Source organism: Argopecten irradians, chromosome 6 (genome assembly GCF_041381155.1).
Source record: "Argopecten irradians isolate NY chromosome 6, Ai_NY, whole genome shotgun sequence".
In the NCBI taxonomy this organism is placed as follows: domain Eukaryota; kingdom Metazoa; phylum Mollusca; class Bivalvia; order Pectinida; family Pectinidae; genus Argopecten; species Argopecten irradians.
The window spans coordinates 25,498,113-25,518,144 of NC_091139.1; the positions used below are offsets into that span (position 1 = coordinate 25,498,113).

The 20,032-nt window shown below is 33.4% G+C and overlaps 2 protein-coding genes across 2 annotated transcripts; one reads left to right on the top strand and one right to left on the bottom strand.

Annotated features, from left to right (window-relative positions):
• The first annotated feature begins 2,695 nt into the window (after window positions 1–2,695).
• Window positions 2,696–6,979, top strand: LOC138325450 (apolipoprotein D-like). Its single transcript, XM_069271127.1, has 5 exons — window positions 2,696–2,865; window positions 3,823–3,953; window positions 4,723–4,799; window positions 5,195–5,305; window positions 6,739–6,979. Exons 1-5 carry the CDS (start codon window positions 2,725–2,727, stop codon window positions 6,873–6,875), a joined length of 597 nt encoding a protein of 198 aa, XP_069127228.1. The 5' UTR covers window positions 2,696–2,724; the 3' UTR covers window positions 6,876–6,979.
• Window positions 6,980–15,769: 8,790 nt separating this feature from the next.
• On the bottom strand, window positions 15,770–18,628 carry LOC138325447 (apolipoprotein D-like). Its single transcript, XM_069271125.1, has 5 exons — window positions 18,283–18,628; window positions 17,253–17,383; window positions 16,839–16,921; window positions 16,407–16,502; window positions 15,770–15,963 (listed from the first exon to the last, which is right to left on the bottom strand). Exons 1-5 carry the CDS (start codon window positions 18,520–18,522, stop codon window positions 15,812–15,814), a joined length of 702 nt encoding a protein of 233 aa, XP_069127226.1. The 5' UTR covers window positions 18,523–18,628; the 3' UTR covers window positions 15,770–15,811.
• Window positions 18,629–20,032: the final 1,404 nt, after the last annotated feature.

Sequence of the window (20,032 nt, forward strand, 5' to 3'; positions counted from 1 at the left end):
TGTAAAATTCCTGTTTTCTAAGTTAAAAAAATTATTGTTTGGTTTTCTCCCTCCTCCTGCCACTTTGACCTAGATCTAATAATACTTCCCTGAAATTTGTTTAACCGTAATTGTTCTAATTCTTTTTTCTTATTTTCTAACACATCCGTATCTATAATTTTCTGCTCTTCTAATTCTTCTATTGTTTTATTCAAGTTAACCTCTTGCAGATTTCTCTGTTTCTTTTAGTAAGACGAATATGATATACTTTCCCCTCTTTTTTCCCATTAAAACAGTTTACAGAAAAAGTTGGTCATCAGTTACAAACTCTAACTCGGCATCTGCAATATTTGTAATATTGTTAATATTATATACTGGTAAACAGTACTGTGATTTCACCTCTAAAATAGTTTTTCTGATAGTGTCTATATAATTCTTATTCTATTAAGTGATAATTAAATTTCCATAAGCCTTTTCCTCTGCTGAATTCCTTTAATTTTAAGACTATATTATAGGACAAGAGTGGTCAGACCTATATCCTGACTCAATAGCTGACTTACAAATACTAGACACAAACTTTCAAAAATGAGAAAAAAATCTAATCGAGCCTGTTTAATTGTAGGTCTCTTCCTCCATGTATACCTTTTTCTGTCTGGATTTAACTCTATGTAAATATCAACTAAAGTGTAATTTTTAATAATTTCAAGAACTTTTTCCATAGCCTTTTGATTATTAATATTTCTATAGCTATCATCATAATCAATATCAGGATTTAATACCTGTTGAAATCTCAACATACTATATACTTATCATTACCCAAATCATCTATGGTGTCAGATAGGATGTTGTAAAATTTGGCGTATCTGTATTTGGTCCGTACAGTGTAATTAAAGTAATCCTTGAGACCTCTAACTCTATATCCAAGGCTAAAAAAATTCCTGATTGGTCTTTTTTTCATGCTTTACCTTAATTTCAAAATTATTGTATATAAGAATGGCTACCCCTCTAGAATTTGATTTAAACGAGCTAAAATAACAATCAAAACCCAATTCACCTCTTATAATATTGTGATTTTCTTCTATGAAATGAGTGTCTTGTAAACAATATATACAGTAGTTCTTTGTTTTTAAATAGGAGAAGAGAACTTTTCTTTTAAGTTTATCGCCAAGAACCTGACATTTAGCTGATAAAATCGTTATCCCTTCCATTTTACATTATTATAACGTTGCAACAAGAAATAAATAAGCTTCATCTAACCCAGAAGTAGAAAGTCAAGGAAGGAAGCTATCTTTCAAGAAGAAGTGCTGTAAGGAAAGGAAAGGTGAGACAGAAGACAGTGCGAGATACACACATGAAGTTACAACGTATACAGTCGAATAACAAAAATACATTAAAAAAAAAGATATCAGAAAGTTTTTTTATGTTATGAAGCTACAGAGTGTTATTTGATATGCAACACGACTTTGTGTCGAAATGAAGACGATGAGCAATATTATACTCAATGTGAAAATAAGTTTACAAAACAAAACTATTAAAGCACCGATTACGTATGCCGAGGTCAAGCCATTAACAACGACAAAATTATTAGGAAACACTAACTTTTTAATATCTTTAAAACAAATGGTAAAAGTTAAAAGACATTCATTTTGCCATAAAGCAATAGAAAAATAAAAATAATTCAAAACATTAATACACATGTGAAGGTAATTTTGATGATTTTGCTGTTTAAAGTGTATAGCGAGATATGAATCAGTCTATTTCGGTATAGAAACAAAATGAATCATAAAGTTTGAAGACGACGTCATACACAAACGTGAAATAACGGGTTTGCCAGCTGTCAATCAAGCCCGAGTAACGTACGTAACTTTGCAGTTTTGCTAATTTTAATTCGACATTGCATTGAATAGGAACAGATATGTTTGCAGGCACGAGATGTGGTCGCATATATTACACATGTATCTGGCTATCGGTCAATTCCTCAATATATATATACAGGTATTCTTCCCCTCAAAATTAACCAATTCTAAATGACGGTCTTGTTTTATCATTTTTATTCTTGTCGACATCTTTTATCATTTTTGAAAAAAAAACCACCCTTGTTCTGTGTTTTTAATGTGTTAACATGAATCATTTGTTCTTCAATCATTTAAGCAAAACAATGCAGAATCTAACGGGAACTTAAAAGATAAAAAATTTAATGAATTATTTTTTTAAATAAGTACGATACTTGTTTAAATCTACCTACGTATGTTCTGTGTGAAATTTCTCACCGCACAACAATTAGCACTTTCAGGCGGTTAACCTGACAATGAGAGTTTGATATTTGATTGTATGCATTGTTAACCCTCTTTATAACACCTTGTTATTACAAACTTAATTCCAAATGTCTTTGTGTTTATAATGTTACACACACGATACTACCATTAACTTAATGGTATATTTCCTACATAACATTTTGAGAAATAAGGTTAAGTACAGTTTTGTGAGTTATTCAAACTATTCTTTGAAAAATGGTCTATTGTTTTTACTTAAACACTTATATGATGAAACGTAATATATTTTGTAAGGTACAAAAATAAGAATATATATCATAAAGTCTTAACTTTGCTCCAATTAAGTGGACTGCTGTTAAGATATTATTGAAAGTAGTAAATATTACGTCTACAAATGCCGCAGGCGGTTCACGAGAATGTATAAAGCCCAGTATTGCGAGAATCCGGCATTTGCTCACACCGTAGGAAGAAGATGGCAGTTCACCCGCTTTCTGTTCTTGTCTTCCTTGTAGCGATCTCCATGGGGACGGCTATGATATATGATACATTTTTTACCAGGCGGGATGGCCCGTGTCCAACTATCCCAGCTCTTCCTAATTTCAACGTTTCCCGGGTAAGTCATGTTTTATGTCTTGTTTATGGTCTTAGAATTTAGGGCCGAGCAAGAACCAGTTTCGAGGGCAACACGCTACGGCCAGTACCATGTGACTGCATGATTAAAGTCGTGCTACCAAGGCGAATTTGGTGGTTGACTCAGAAAAGCTGAGATGACGAGTCATTCCGGCTTTCTGTGTCGTGCACCAAAAAATAAAGCTTGCATTGTAAGATATTGTGTATTCTGTTTATCCTGCAACCATTTCTTTATAGAAGACATTCAAAACGAAAGCAAATTGTAGGTCATTTACTTGATTTCGATCGAAGCGAGACGTTTCTTTGATGCCCAGAAAACATCAATTCATAAACCGAATGAGAGTGTACTCCTTTTTACTACCATGGGAAATATATAAGCGCTTTCGCAAACAGTTCCAGTTATCTTGTTCAGTGTGTAATGTCACCGAAATAATATGGAAATACTAAAAACAAACAAAAAATGCCCTTCAAATAGTTACTTTACAATCATACCGCTGCCATGAGCCAAAAAGAAGACCACCGCCATGAAGTTCCCTTTTTTAGCAGAACTGAATGATGTTCCATTTACTGAAAGGTTAAAGTTCGGCCTCAATAAGAAAAAAGTCTGCCAGATGTGGAACATATTCATATAATGATAATGACCGACAAAGCATTTCGTATTGACGGATAAAACATTTCGTATTGGCCGATAAAGAATTTTTTTCGTGATGGCGGATAAAGTACTTTGTATTGACGGATAAAGCACAAGTTTATCAGGCATTAGTTATTCGTCAGTATGTGGGGCAGTTGCAGGGTAAATGTAAATCTAATGACGAAGATATAAATGCAAATTCCAATAAAATATATACATGGCAATTAATTTTAGACATGCATTAATGTCATATATTAAATTCTTTTTTTTTAATACAGAGCTAAAACAATATAACATTTGAAATTTTAGTACGTTGGATATTGGTATGAGAGCAGGAGATTCCCATTTCCATTCCAATACGGGACGAAATGCACGAAGAATAGATATTTCCCAAGGGATGATGGAGGAATGAATCTCATCTACTATAGGGACCTAATATGGTAATTATGAAAGAACTGTATTTATGTTATATATCTACATCACTCTGCCTAAAGGACACGACTGAAGCCAAGATTGTGGATATATTATAGTAATTACAACAAAGAATGAAAATGTCCAGTTAAATTCATTTTTATTAAATGACGAGTAACATGGCAGACATGCCAACAACAATGTCAGCCATGCTGCATAAACATATATACAACATAAATAATCTCTTGATATAACCAAAACGGTGGAGCATCAAAACATGTATTCCCCTAAAATATAGATATCAGCATAGTAAATAAATAATACCACACAGATGACATCATGAGATATAGACAAAAGAAGAATATGGAGAAGTTTCTAGGCCGACATCATGATTTCGTCGGTATTATCTCTTGCCTTATTATAATGGAATCGGGTTTACTTGGTTGTTTAGTAGTACCGATTGGAAATTGATCCTAAACTATTGATAGGATGAATACATCACTGATTTGTATGGTGTAATATATTAAAAAGCCGCTCTTGTAAGAAAATCTATTAAAACAATTCAAAGTTTAGATACATTTCAGTTTAGTTGGATTTCAAAAAATAATGAATTATCACCGATGTTCACAAGTGCTATGGTAAAAAACTCAGTTGCAGAGTGATGTGAGAATCGCAGTGACAACGTAAATTATTTGATGGAATGAGAAAGTCTTTGTTACGACAGCAGGGAATAAGATGTTTTTGTTTTACACGACAATATAGCAGTATGGAGCTTAATTAAATGCTTTGAAATTTCAGGCCGTCAAACGTTCAGCTGAGAACAAAAGTGAAACTTATGCAGACTACACCGGGGACATTTGAGGCTTATGCTAAGAGTAAGGATGTACCATTATTGTTTTCATATATGTTTTTTAAGAATACATGAAGGTTTGGTTTTGCATATTACAGTGTTATCGTCCCTTGTGGGTACTTGTTGATTGTTGCGTCATATTTTATGAGTATATTTTTCAGAGAAGACGATGCATTTTTGTTCACAATATAGTGACATCACAATGGATATCTACCCAAAAGGGATAACTCTGTTGCATGATGCAAAAGACGGAGTATAAAAATAGGCTAACTAAACAATTTAAAAAAAAAGATAATTAATATTTTACCTCATGGAATTGGTTATTCTTTTAAAAAAAAAGATAATTAATATTTTACCTCATGGAATTGGTTATTCTTTTTTTTAGAAATGTTCATTTTACTGTTTGCATTTATATGGCAGTTGCCGGTAGATACGTATACATGGGAACCTATAGCGTCATAATACCGGGATATGACTCCCCAACATTCACCTATTCGTGTCGGGACATCGGATTTGGACTAGGTTCTATTGGTAAGTATTGACTATGAAATAAATTCATTATGCATATTGTGTTTAATCAGAAAGTAATATCATAAAATCCATTTATATCATTATATTATTTGTTGTTTGTATTGTGTTCGTGTCTGTCATACTTCACAGCATAATTCCAACTGAGAGTTAAGGGAAATGGCAACTCAAAAATTCATGACGTCATTAATAAATGTGACGTATCTATGACGCATACCTACACGTCATCAATGTTGAGGTATACTTAATTATTCTACGGGACCCGATGATTGATGGTGGTGTGACTAAAATTCTAGAATTATAGAACATTTTTGTCTTTTAAAGTATGGATGGTTTAACGAACCTCTTACATTCCTTGTACTGCATTTTTAAAATCTTTCACGAGGGTGTAGTAAACTTTGTTTTCATTCTAAATCCTATTAATTCTAAATTCACGCCATTATGAAAAAAACAATTGAGAATGGCGCGAATATCCGACGTTATCGGACGTTACAATAGAAACATTGACGTTGCGTATTAATTCGAAAAAAACCAATCCCATGGAAAATTAATGAAATCGTACGTGTAAATGTATTTTATTTTAAGTATCATTTTAAGTAGTCTGGGAAATTAGTTATAAGCATTGATGTCACTATTTCTTCGGGTTGTTAGCAAACTTTTGTGAGAATCAGCTACACGGATTTTTCTTTTATACTCCGATTAAATTAGAAAAAAGTTACATCAATTTGCTTAAATGAAAAACACAATCGGCCAATCAGATAGTCAGATTTAGTAATGAATAAAAAAAATACGGCATACTGTAAATAAGTTTTGATGTTGTCATATTTTGACTAATTGGCGTTTGGCTTATTTAAGTATCAGAAGTTGAAATATCCTTCTCATTGTTATCTTTCTATTTGTATATTGGTGATATCCATCTCTGTGTTTTCTGCGTAAATATATTAGAAAATAAATACATGATTTCAAATACATTCTCACAAATGTAATGAGGTATAATGGTTTGTTTATATTTAAGGTCGATTCAACTACACGCTATCGGTTACTCATGTGAACATGTATAATGTTCATATATTTGATTAAATACAAAAACTTTTAAAATTTCCCGACGCCAAAACTTCCGATTACAATGTATAATGCTACGCGGATTCATACATTTTGCAGACAAATTTTCTTTCATACCCCGATGAAATTAAATAAAAGATAGTGACACCATGGCCTCAAAGGTACATGAATTATTTAGAAAAAGGAAAGATTAAATATGCCGAGTTTGTTATTATGCAAGCTACAAAACTGCTCTATTTTCTGAGAACAATATTTATTCAGGGAGTGTCAAGAGTTCAATATATCAAAGATATCCGGCTATTTATAATTTCGAATGATATCGATGTTTCAAACAACTAAAATGACAAATGCGGGATTCTTATTTCCTTTTTCAGAGGCTGGTTGGGTCATGAAAAGGGCTACTACCGGTCTTACTGCTGGCGAAGAGACAGAACTACAGAGCGCCGCGACAGCGTTGAACATAAATTACTCGCAATTCCAACCTGCCGACCAGTCTGGTTGTATTGTCTAAACAGCATCACCAGCAGACCACTGCACACTATTCATAACAATTATATTGCATGTATTCAGCATTTTTAAAGATGTGACTGACTGCAATAAAACTGATTATATTAATCACATGCTTTGTGTTATAGTTCAATTTTCACTGTAAAATTAGACACAATGAAACTACTCGATAAATACTATTTTATCTACTCATGGACTTGAGAAGATTAGCATCCTTCTTCGCGCGAGAAATTATTTCTTAAAGAAGGCGCAGCTTCTTTGTACAAATATGTTTGTTTTAAAGAAAAGTACTATAACTCTCCATTTTGAATCAAGGCGGGAAACAACAGTATCACACAGTCTACACGTTATCCTCCTGCAGCTTTTGTGGACGAATTTTGCTATCATTTTATTGTCTATTGCAAAAGTTATGTTTCATCTGAATCATATTGGTAAGATAATTATTTCTAGATAAATGTATGACAAAATATAATCACAGAAGGATTTGAGAATTAGTTACAGTTAATATTTTGGACCCACCAGAGTGCCAGTAGAGCATTAAGACTTTTTAGAGGTCTCGATCAAAAATCGGTAAACTCCTTTTCTACGTAGTACTACACACCATGCCGTTTTTACCGCAAACTAACAAAACAACAAATACAAACTATACAATGAAGGTTATAACTCTATATTTGGAAGCATTGTTTTCCAATTTTCTGAACTGTTGACTACCAAAATGGGTGTTTTGTTAGATAAACCGGTATTACACTCGTAGGTAGGAAGGATAGGATTAATAGAATATTACATGGGTCTGTGAAGTGGATAGGGATATCTCAACCCGAGTGAAAGATTTTAGCCGGTCAACCCGAGGCTAAAAAACAAGATGAAAGAGTCAAAACAAGATTCATATGCGAATCAACATATAGCATCATTGTATATAAAACAAGAGGCCCATGGGCCTTAGCGGTCACCTGAGTTCGGATACAGAATGAAACAAAGACACAAAAACACTATCTATTGGCCCACCAGGCCCTTGAAACCAGTCAGTGATTTTAAAACTGACTTTTCAATCTATGAAGAGTATCTGGTTCCATCAAATCTGTGAATTCAGAAGATTTTTTTCTCTCTTATTTTAGTCATTTTGACCCCTTTTGGCCCTGCCCATCTACCCCTGGAGGTTGGCCAGGACCAATATGGATATGATGCTAAAATGCTATCACAGGGTAATAATTCTAACCAAGTTTGACCTATTGAAAATTAAGCAAATAATGCTCATAGATGTATTTTTCCAATATCAATTAAAATAGATTTGACCCCTAATCAGGGGAAAGTCTGAGATGCCAGGGCCATGAAATTTACAATTTTTGTAAAGGGCCTTAAAAAGACCTTCCAATCTATTAAGAGTATTTAGATCCATCAAATTTGTAAATTCAGAAGGAGACTTTTGAAATTTTAGCCATTTTGACTAATTTTGGCCCAACCCTCTGGCCATTGGGGGTCGGCCAGGACCAATATGGATATGATACTAAAATACTATCTCAGGCTAATAATTCTAACAAAGTTTGACTCATTTCTTATTACACATGACCAAATAATGCTCAAAAATATGTTTTCCCTATATAAACTATAGTAAACTTGACCCCCCTCCCCAGGGGGGAACGTGAGACCCCAGGGTCTTATAATTCACAATTTTTGTAAAGGACCTCAAGTCCCTTTCAATCTATGGAGAGTATTTGATTCTGCCATTTCTGGAATTTCAGAAGAAGATTTTTGAAGTTTTAGCCTATTTGACCCCTTCTGGCCCCACCTCTCAGGCCCCTAGGGGTCAGTCATGGAAAAATTGTTAATAGGATTCAATGGCCTTCTCATACTGATAATTCTGACAACATTTGACTTATTTCCTATTACAAATGACCAAATAATGCTCAAAAATGTCTCTTCCCTGTATAAACTATAATAAACTTGACCCCCTCCCCAGGGGGGAACGTGAGACCTACGGGTCATATAATTCACAATTTTTGTAAAGGACCTCAATAACTTTTAATCTATGAAGAGTATTTGATTCTACCATTTCTGGAATTTCAGAAGAAGATTTTTGAAGTTTTAGCCTATTTGACCCCTTTTGGCTCCGCCCCTCAGGCCCCTGGGGGTCAGTCGTGGAAAAATTGTTAATAGGATTCAATGGCCTTCTCATACTGATAATTCTGTCAACATTTGACTTATTTCCTATTACAAATGACCAAATAATACTCAAGAATGTGTTTTCCTTATATAAACTATGGCAAACTTGACCCCCTCCCTAGGGGGGATCGTGAAACCCCAGGGTCATATAATTCACAATTTTTGTAAAGGACCTCAAGACCTTTTAATCTATGAAGAGTATTTGATTCTACCATTTCTGGAATTTCAGAAGAAGATTTTTGAAGTTTTAGCCTATTTGACCCCTTTTGGCCCCACCCCTCAGGCCCCTGGGGGGCTTGGAGCATGTAATTCACAGCAGTTTTGGAGAAGAAGTCGAAATGGAAGGTTTCTGCAAAAATTTCTTGGAGCATGTAATTCACAGCAGTTTTGGAGAAGAAGTCGAAAAAGTAAATTGTTTATCGCCATACGACGCACGACGCACGACGCACGAAGCACGACGGACGACGGACGACGCACGACGACGGACAAAAGGCGATTAGAATAGGTCACTTGAGACTTCGTCTCAGGTGACCGAAAAAGCCGAAACACATCCATATACCTTTATTCTCAATATTTTTTAATATCATTTATACTGTTTTTTGTTTGTTTGTTTTTTTTAATCTTAAGTAATTTTTGATAATTAAAAAAATAGTCTATTTGTAGTTTTATTTTTTTTTCATTACAGGTACAGAAAAAGGATCATTCTCTACCTAAAGAGTTGGCGAGGGAAATCTCTACTGTGGGTGGAAATTCACCACAGTCTAACCCTCAGCAAGCCTCGCGTAAGACAGTCGTGGATTTTCTCTGAGGGTAGAGGTTTCCCTAAACTACCCCTTAGGTAGGTAAAGATCCTATTTATCCCGGGGTTGCTAGGGAAACGATAACTCGGTCCTTTATTAGGATAGAGAAAAGACAGTTTACACGCGCTTGACAATGACATGACGTCATCGATATATGCGGTAACTTTTGTCAAGGACGTTATTAATTTTGACGCATTGAGGAGTCTCTGTGATGTCGACGTTATGAATTGACAACCCTCGTGAAAGATTTTGGTCGTCAACCCTCAGCAAGCCTCGGGTTAACCAGCCAAAATCTTTCACTCGGCTCGAGATATCTCTGTCCATTTGACATAAGCCATGTAAGATTCTATTAATCTTAACTATATATGTTTCTTTATCCTAGCTTTACATCCAATAATGAATTATAAGAATACCGCAATACAGAAAAATACTAATGACATACAATTACATACAAGATGTACATGTATTACAGTTATACATTACGTTAAAACAGTACAATAATCTTTAAAACCTAAAACCTTTTATTTTGGCTGTGTAAAGTGTGATGTATAGTTTAGTGTATATTTGCGTTTCCGTCCTCTTACTAGTTAGGGTGATTTCAGGAGAGTCTCCACTGTATGCAATGTGTCAAATATGTGAATGTCTGTATGTTTTGGGAGGCTGCGGTATATCAGTATTGTATCATTAGAACCATAGCCCCTTTTTATACTGCTATCACACTGACGCATGTTATCGAAGATATCGAACAAGCACACCCCATCCAGTGACATTATACTCGTATGAATAGTCATGGTAAAACGCTCTGAGTTGATTTACAGCTCAAAGTATGCTGAGCAATAGTTTGATTATTGACTAAAATGCAGGGAACATCTGTACATTATAAAGAAATCTAACAACGCATAATGCTGCATATGCATATCATGAACAACAACAATAATATATTAAAGCTTGCATTGTAAACTGAATATGGAGGTTATTCAATGCAACAAAATAATTTTGTTTTTGCATTTTTTATAACTTTATCATTATAATTGTTTAGCTTGTAACTGGTATGATTGGATTGTAGAAGATACAATAACTTAATATCAGTATATTATAGAAACTTACGGCCATGATTTAATAAATTTCATTTTGGAATGGTTTAGAAAATCTAAATGTCCTTGCGGTCCATTTGAAATGGATCTTAATTGATCACATATACAGTTACCATTATAACCATATTTACATTAATAGAGCGAGCGGAAATGCTTTGGGCAATAATAATGTTGAATTGTATACATGTCTATTGTAAATCATATGTGATGCCTATGGCAGGCTGACCGCAGTTTGTTATAATTAGAATGGATTCGCAGCTTTTGCTTACGGTGAAGGAGATGAAAATTTATCACTTTTCTGTTCCTACGATGGATGTCACAGGATTGGCAGCATTAAGAGATGACTTGAAATTCGAAATTCCAATGTCCAATCATTTCAGCTCTTCCAAATCAATGTTTCTGGTGTATGTCACGTGTTTTGATTATCCTTTGTGGTTTGTTTATTTGAAGTATAATGTGTTGGAATCCATTTGTTAAAATATAGGATAAAATATATATTTTTTTTCCTTTTAAGTAAAAAATAGGAAGGACATTTGATATCTAAGCCATCACGTTAGCATCGCCAATGACAGTGACGCATTAAAATATCCCGTGAAAATGTTTCTCGTACATGGTGTTATTATACTGGGCTTACAATTCTTTCAGACTATTAGAATAACAACAAAGTCTAACCAATAGAAATGATTGTAACAAATCAAATTTAATTATTCATATTTACCCGTAGGGTTACCATATTTTGCTTATGATATTATTTCGGAAACTACTTGCTATATGCGTGTTCACATTGTTGCATTACTTACAATGAAGTTTAAACAGGTTATTGTATATTGTAGTGGTGTATTGGTATAATGCGGTCTATTTAGAATTACAGCAGGTACATGGAATATTCAAATCAAATGCTAATTTATTCAGTTTTAAAAATTTGATTGCACCACATTAAGGGCGTATACAGCAAAATTTGATTGGCAATAGTCGTAACTATCTATTTAGTTTATTGCTAAAACAGTATGAAGTATTAAATGTTGTAGTATACTGGACTTTGGTATTTAGACAAGATATTTCCCTTTTTCCCAAAACTAAGGAGGATATGTGACAGATATCGATTCTTTCATTCATGTTCTCTCGATCCGTTTATTTGACACATGTATTTTGTATTTGAAATCAATCGATATCATGTGATGAAATGATCAGAACATCATCATACATCAAAACTACAAGGTATAAGCATAAAACATCTTGAAAGAAAATTATTAAATCATGTTTGAACAATCATGCCTTTTTGTATCTTTTTAGGTACATTTTCTTTTATTTCAGTAGGAATACATACTTTTAGCCTCTTATACTTAGTTTAATTTTCAATTTTTATTCGACAAAAGCTCGCGACTTTCAGTGTGGATAGCTGATTTCGACCGGTAACTGGAGATCTTAGACTCTGAATGGCGTAGATTTATCGCTAGTCGTGTTTGTACAGGTGCAGGCGAAATCACAGTATTCTGGGATTGGATGTCTTTAAATGCTTTAATTACATAATATTTGTCGACATTTCAAAATTTGAAATGTTAAGATATCATTGCTTTTAGTGAATTCGACGACAGCAAAAATGCAAGCAGCTATTGCAAAAGTCTTGATACAATGTAGTTTATTGTTATTCGTTACGTGCACTTAATGCCAATTACTTCGAATTCAATTATATTCACGTTAAACCTCGCACATGCGAGATCTGCTTTGAATTTTGAGTTGTTCAATAATCCATTGGGATAGATTTGCTTGTGTATATGCTTGAATCTGTCAAAGTCACTATGATTGTTTCTTTTATCAAGCCAAAGATAGGTTTCAGGCTTTCTAATAGCGACCCAGCCACTGATTGGCTGATTAATTATGAATTTCAAAAGTAAAAATGTTTTCTGAAAAGCAATTTTTTTCCTAGAATACAATTATTTGAATTTGGAAGTCTAGATTCAAATTAGGTTCAAAATATCAATTTTGATAATGAATAGGTAAAACTATTAGAATTGCAGGACTTTTTAGAGCAAAATGTGTCATAAAATGTACTTCAAAATGGCTACCCTGATTTGAATTTGAGCTTATTGACCCAATTGTTGTTATTTTCTATCTAGTGTTATATGAAAACCTAGACTTTAATTATAAAACACAAAATCTAACTAATATTCAGCTGTTTTAATAATACATTATAAAACAGTTAGTTGGTTGGTTTATAGACGAATATACGTACCGGGCCTTCTGTGTTTTCCGGTCTGGAGTGTTGCCGAAGTGAATCATTCGGGCAGAGTTATATAGGTTTCAATTTAAATCATTTTATTGCGTAATACCAAATGCAACATAACCATCATGTATATATCCTACCGCCAATAAGACCTCAATTTCACAACCTGTAGATTTGCTGAACATTTGGAAATTTGAAAAGACTGCCATATTTATATATGTAACACCAAAAAACTAAATTAAATCTTGAATACGTTGTCTAGTAAGTAAGAGATATAAGACTGGCTTCACAACATGCACATAAAGGTGTGCATTAACCTTTTCAAAACTTTTACTTTGCTCCACTGTAGCAGTATTAGCCATAAGTCAACATTATCAGTGTAGAAGTAGGTTGAACTAAACGATTACAACTTGGGTAAACGTTGATAAGATTTCTATCCAAAAGTGCACTGAAGGTTGATGCCATGTACATTATATATATGACGTAATTAATATTGCTTAACGTTGTTAACTATAATGCTATGTCTAAAATATAGGTCACATAACTCATGCAATTAACCGCCATGGCGGTGATGCATTTGAGTAATACACAGTGAAATTGTCTTTATATAAAACCACTGTTATATATTAGAAATATACACTTATCTTTGAATTATGACAGTCAATTAGCAATACAAATTAGTGTAACGCCACGTCATGTAAATACATCGATACAGTGTGGTATGTTCATGTTTTAATTTTAATTCTAACGCTAAAATTCTAACGCTAGATGCTCCACCGCAGACAAATGGTATTTTTCTCTATCAAAAACAGGAGCAGACGAATTAGTATTTTTCTTCAGCTACAAAAGTTAAATACTTTACAACATTAACACAATTGAAAACTTTGAGCTCCTTGTTTTATTTCAAGATAATAGTATTAAGAATAATTAATTACGTCCCGAAAAAAATCCGTGGCACTATGTCCTATATGGAATGCAGTACTGTACCAAAAGCAAAACAAATTATTTTGTATTGTTGTTTTGTGTTAATTAGGCATATATGATAAACCACCAATTATTGTTCAAATGATGAGTATCGTTTATGCTCTGTCGGCGGTGGAGCACCATCGTCGTATCGCCTTAATATTGAAAATTGTGTATTATTCTTTGTCACAGAAGATTTATAAAAAACACAAATGACGTCAGAACTCCAACAACTTCGTATAAATTATTAAAATCGAAAACAACAGTTCTAATAACAAATGATTAACAGGTGAGAAGTAACAACTTTCAAATACAATATTGTCACTTGTTTCTGAATATAGTCTTCAAAATTTAGCCCACCATGCTACACTACACGAACCATTCAACTAGCCATACCAGTACGACCAGTATAAGAAAAACGTCAAAAGTTGTTTCTTAAAAATTTCAATAACATAAGAAAATAAATATCGATGACCTAAGATAAGATAATAACACCAAACATATGTAAGATTTCCAGCATATATAATGTATGTAACTGTTAAGATTCATTTCGCTGTTTTACCGTCTGTTTAGAATGCACATTTTCTCATTATGTATGCACACTCCCTTCATGATAGTCAAATACTGGGGCAATCTTGATTGGCTGAGAGGAAATTTACATGATTGCAAGACATCTGTCAAGAGAGCGGGCGGTGCATATGTCGATGCAAGTTCAAACACGTAGTCAGATGGTTTCAGTAGAGAACAGATACGTCACGAGAACGTTAGGATTAATTTAGAACAGGCCTTTGTCGCGAATGATTTCTGCGTATCACACGGAAAGAAGCTAGAGCATTTTATATTTTTTCTTGTTCTTGTGAGTTTTCAAAAGTGGCGAGTCCCAGGCAAAATCACGAGCGAGTCCCAAAATATATGCGAATCCACAAAACAGCACGTTCCCTGTATGATGTTTTTAATCAAATCATTCAATTAGAATTTGTTTTAAATTATGACAACCTTTAAAATTACACATCATTTGAAAATTTTATATTAAATTAATATAATTTTTTTAGCAAATTCTTCGTTGTATTTCCAATTAAAAAATAATATAAATATATATATATAAATTATGACTCAAATATAGAGACTTCTATGACCTATTCATGATCTAATTGTCATGCCTTGTTAGCTTTTTGCATCCTTATCTCGGTTAGTTTATCTGTGAATGCCCGATATTTTTTGGGTGCGCTTGATTGTAACGACCCAAAAAATGTGAGACTTCGCCACTGATAGCGGGAGGCGTTCAGGACGACGATTGAATACTTCATTAAAATTAAACTACGGTAGATTGTATGTAACTTTTTATTCGAAGAAAAATCATTTTTACATCAAGCTTTCGCGACAAAGGTCAACTGTAATGTGGATTCGTAGTTCTAAACATATCCTAACGTTATCGTGACGTATCTGTTCTCTGCTGTTCGGTGGTGTTTCTACGGATACTTCGATTTTTATCCACCAACAAATCTGACACATCCTTACATGACCCTGCATGTTAATAGGACATTAAACTAATAAAACCAAACTAAATCTAGACATCTTATCAAAGTAAGGATAGGAGTTTCACTTGATCTTTTACTGAAAAAAACCAACAATTTGCAATTGGAGTGACATCAAAATTAACCAACAATTTGCAATTGGAGTGACATCAAAATTAATGAGGTCAAAATGTAAAGTTGGCTACGCAAGAGGATTGACTTGACTCTTCGAATTGGTTTCTGCTGATGCCAAGGTTATCCATCCGTGTCATCAGCTGTGACAATTCGGCGTCGGAGAGTTGATTTTGTTGATCACGTGACAAAATCCACCCCATTTCTGAAAAAATGCATGAGATACGATTTATTTTGGCTAATTAATTGTATATTGTTCTTGAGAGTATTTGTTACGTCATTAATTTGCAAAGGCTAACTCCGTTTTACCTGGAAATGACGTAATTTTCTAAAATGAAAGACGTCTACGCAATAACTACATTGTATTTACACAAGTTGATAAGTAAGCATTCTGATTAGTGGAATAAAACAAACTTGCATTGAATGGTCTTTGAGATGGTATTAAAGCATCTGACATTTTTTTGAATAGATATGATATGAATAATTGAATGAATTATCGAATACGCTAAAAATCATCATAGAACGAACTTTGAATGAACGAACGAACGAACGAACGAATGCATGAATGAATGAATGAATGAATACATTATAGATTGAATTAATGATATATTGAATGAATGATATATGGAATGAATGAATCTAGCATACCCATTTTTGGTAAACCTGGAAACTTTGAACATGTGTACACAACAGCAAAGCGATCGTAATCCGTCTCAACAATGTAATACTTGAGGAATTTCATTTCTGTAACAAAATAAGCGTTCAGTAAAAACTGTTACAACAAATACCATTGATAATATTTCTAAATAGAGATAGAAGTATGTTTGCGAGCTTAATTTCGAATCTTCGAATTTTTGTGGACTTCCATTACTAAGAATATAGTAAATTGTTGATATAAAATACAATGTAACATAAGTTTCTTTATTTAAAAATTACAGAAAATGATAAAAATGCGAGACTTTTCTATCGTTGTATATCTTGAGTTATCAATAAATTATTAGAGTAATGCAATGTTGAATAAGTGAAATTTCACTGAATACTGAGAATACAGAATCCTGTACTGTACGAGTATAAACTTACTCCGGATGACAACACTAAAAAGGTTGGGTTGTGTATCATCGTTCTGAGTAAATATTCCTGTGGAGGTAATGTCGAAAGAACGCCTGAAAATACCACGAAAAAGGTGTTTACACGGCTAGTGATAATGCTTGTTAAAATATTGATTGGAAAAAAACAACACCTTTCTGTTATTTGAAAACATCATCACAACACAAAGATTAAAGGTATCACCAACTGAATCAGGAATATTTCGTATTTATTTTCAATGATATTCCCAATTAAAATAAAATTATCAGATTCAGAAGTAATTTAAATTTTTGCAATTGGATTACTAGTAATTGAAAACGGAAATTGCATTTGGTATTCTACTAAATTATTGGAAAAATTCATCTACCGTGTGTGCGTTAGTTTTTGTATCTGTTTCTCAAAGCTTACCCCATAATGGTCATTATTCTCCTATAGTCTACATAGAAGCCTTTGTCTGCCTTAGTGAGGTCATATGAAACACATCTAGAGTTGTCCATCGAGTTATTAAAACGGCGTACTTCGTACCATTTCCCAGCGTACTGTTGGAACAATGTAAATTAATTGAAAATACAATGAAGGTTGAAAAATAACAAAAAGCATACTGTAACAATGTGTACTGATTAAAGATATATGTGCGGTAATGGGCAAAAATTTAATATGCTCTTTTTTTGTCATCAGTAATCTATTGAAAATTATATGTTTTGATGACCATTCAATGGCACAGAAGATCATAAGCATTTGCAACAACACAGGAATTATGTACTAGTTCTTGGTTATTGCTTTATGTATGTTTAGATGAATACATATCTGAAGAAATCAGTTTATAATAGCTAATATTACGATCAAATGTGAAGGTAAATAGTAGTTGACAACTTGGCCTTATAGTCTGTACTGTACTGTGGACGTAATCATCATGCATTTTGGCTGTACTGCTGAAAGTCATTTTGAGATTTGATTGGTACATGTAATAATAAATGTAAATTAAAACCTATGCGTTGAAAGTTTTGTAATCCTCACAATGTAGGTAATCTTTGGTGGTGTAAAAAACGTATTAAACGATCTTCTTGATGCATGAGTATGAAAATTACGGCACATATAACTTTTAAAATATCATGAAAGAGAGATAATCAAAAAATTTTGATTGTTTGGCAAGTTGAAGTGTGGTGCTGATTTATGAGTTTTCGGAGGATTCGGTTTGCTTATCTTGTGACGAATTTTGATAGTGGAAATATAGGTTTATTTTACAGTGCTATCCGACTGAAGCATACTGCTAGATACGGCACAATAGTACAAATACTTATATTAGAATATGGATGGTTATCGAAAAATTTACATTTGAGGAGGAACTCTGCTTTTTCATATCATAAACTCTTCGCTACATTGCCAAATACGGAAAACATAAGCTATGAACGATAATGGAAGAGTCATGGTGACTTACCCTGTCAAGATTGAAATTGGAAATAGCTGGAATAGCTGGACAATCAGGACCGTTATTTACAAATTGAGGAAGGCTTCCAATAATGTCTGAAATGTGAAGATCGGGGAGCTGAAGGTTGGGAAGTTGAGCGTCAGGAAGCGCAGGGAGTTTGATGTTCTGTAGGTTCGCTGGAAGGTTGATTGCTGTCGTAAGCGAATATGCCATCCCAAGAATAAACAGTGTATGAAAATGGACGCCCATCTTTAACTCAGTTCGTCCTCTCTTACGAATGAATTCAGCCTCACTTTTACCTAGGAAAAGCCTCTACAGAGTTTATATAACCGCTTAGTAATACCTTCAAACAAACATTTTCGTCACTCTACAAATTACACTATAATGCTATTAACTATTATACAAAGTACCTATATATAACATTCGAACTTATGCCTACGGGAAAGTCATTGGAAATGAAAATATGATTTAAGATTTAAATGAGATCTGACGTATTTAGTAAAGGTCGCTTCAAGGACATGTACCACTTATACAGGTGTACATATATATAGTTGTGATTTCAGTCTCGATAACCTATAAGTCGGTGCTTTTTGTTTCGAAAAATTCACAGGTAGAGCGAGATGTCTTGTATCATCAAAGGCAATTTTCTACTGTATGAACGGCCTCATTTCGTGTTTTATTTGAATAATTATTACATATTTAATGAAACCTGTGATGATGTAGTTGCTGAATTGGTGCATCATATATGTTGATAGAAAAGTATCATGATCAAAATAAAACCAAACAATTATTTTGAAAACGATTACTGCTTAAGAAAATGCTACATTTATTTTCGAAGCACTGTGACAAAGATACAAATGTTGTAGAATAACAATGTTTGCATATATTTTTTTCAATGGAATGATGCAAAAGAAAGATAGGAGGACTTTGGTAAGTAGAGAATTAGGGCCAATTGTATGCGAGTTAATTATATTTTTCATTTTAAATAACCTGTTATATTTACAGAAATTAATTCAAAACTATAAACTCAAAATTTTGTTACGTATATACTCACAAGTTAGAGATGCTAACTAAGAATTTTGAAATACTAATTCGAAATTTCGAGATAACTATTGAAACTACGAGATCCTGTTTCAAAATTTCGACATAGTCACTCGCAAGGAGAGTTATACCTTTAGACCGTGTTACGACCACTCTGTGATAGACAAAATACTTTGCATAACGTTGCCTTATGGTCAGATGCATATTATAACAATGCTTTTAAAAAAATCGATCGATTTTTTTTACCTGTAGTAATTTCAGAGGTAAATCTTTTCATCGTTTAAGCCATCATTTGTAAAAAATGAGAGTAGAAAGGATGCTTTTTCAGTTTTCGTTTGTAAATCATGGGTTTGTGAATTTTGCCACATCGACGTTGTCCTAGTTATGCGTTTGCTATATTTTAGCTTTAAATCTTTCATGCTGAAAACTTTCATTTTACAACGATTCTATAAATACTGCACAGTGTAGCTTGAGATTGATGTGGGTCTTGATCCTTAGGATGATTACATTAAAGTGACATATGGGCTTGATGATTGGAATAATGTATACCATAAATTAAAACAAACAACAAAAACAACGAAGATTTCTAACCAAGAAATGCCTCAACCTTCAAATCCCATGGGTCAGATCAACATAAGGTTCATGTAAAGGCTTTAAACAGTGATATTTTGCAAGCCTAAAACTCATTACTGTGCTGCAATTGAACAGAACTAATTTC

What these genes read in the sequence shown, in the direction of transcription:
- LOC138325450 (XM_069271127.1), top strand. Translation starts at nt 2,725, where the DNA reads ATGGCAGTTCACCCGCTTTCTGTTCTTGTCTTCCTTGTAGCGATCTCC. An exon ending in ATTTGAGGCTTATGCTAAGA is followed by an intron (nt 4,800 to 5,194) that starts GTAAGGATGTAC and finishes TTTATATGGCAG; the next exon opens with TTGCCGGTAGATACGTATAC. An exon ending in ATTTGGACTAGGTTCTATTG is followed by an intron (nt 5,306 to 6,738) that starts GTAAGTATTGAC and finishes TTCCTTTTTCAG; the next exon opens with AGGCTGGTTGGGTCATGAAA.
- LOC138325447 (XM_069271125.1), bottom strand. Translation starts at nt 18,522, where the DNA reads ATGGGCGTCCATTTTCATACACTGTTTATTCTTGGGATGGCATATTCG. An exon ending in CCAATTTCAATCTTGACAGG is followed by an intron (nt 17,384 to 18,282) that starts GTAAGTCACCAT and finishes TTGTTCCAACAG; the next exon opens with TACGCTGGGAAATGGTACGA. An exon ending in AGAATAATGACCATTATGGG is followed by an intron (nt 16,922 to 17,252) that starts GTAAGCTTTGAG and finishes TGGTATTTTCAG; the next exon opens with GCGTTCTTTCGACATTACCT.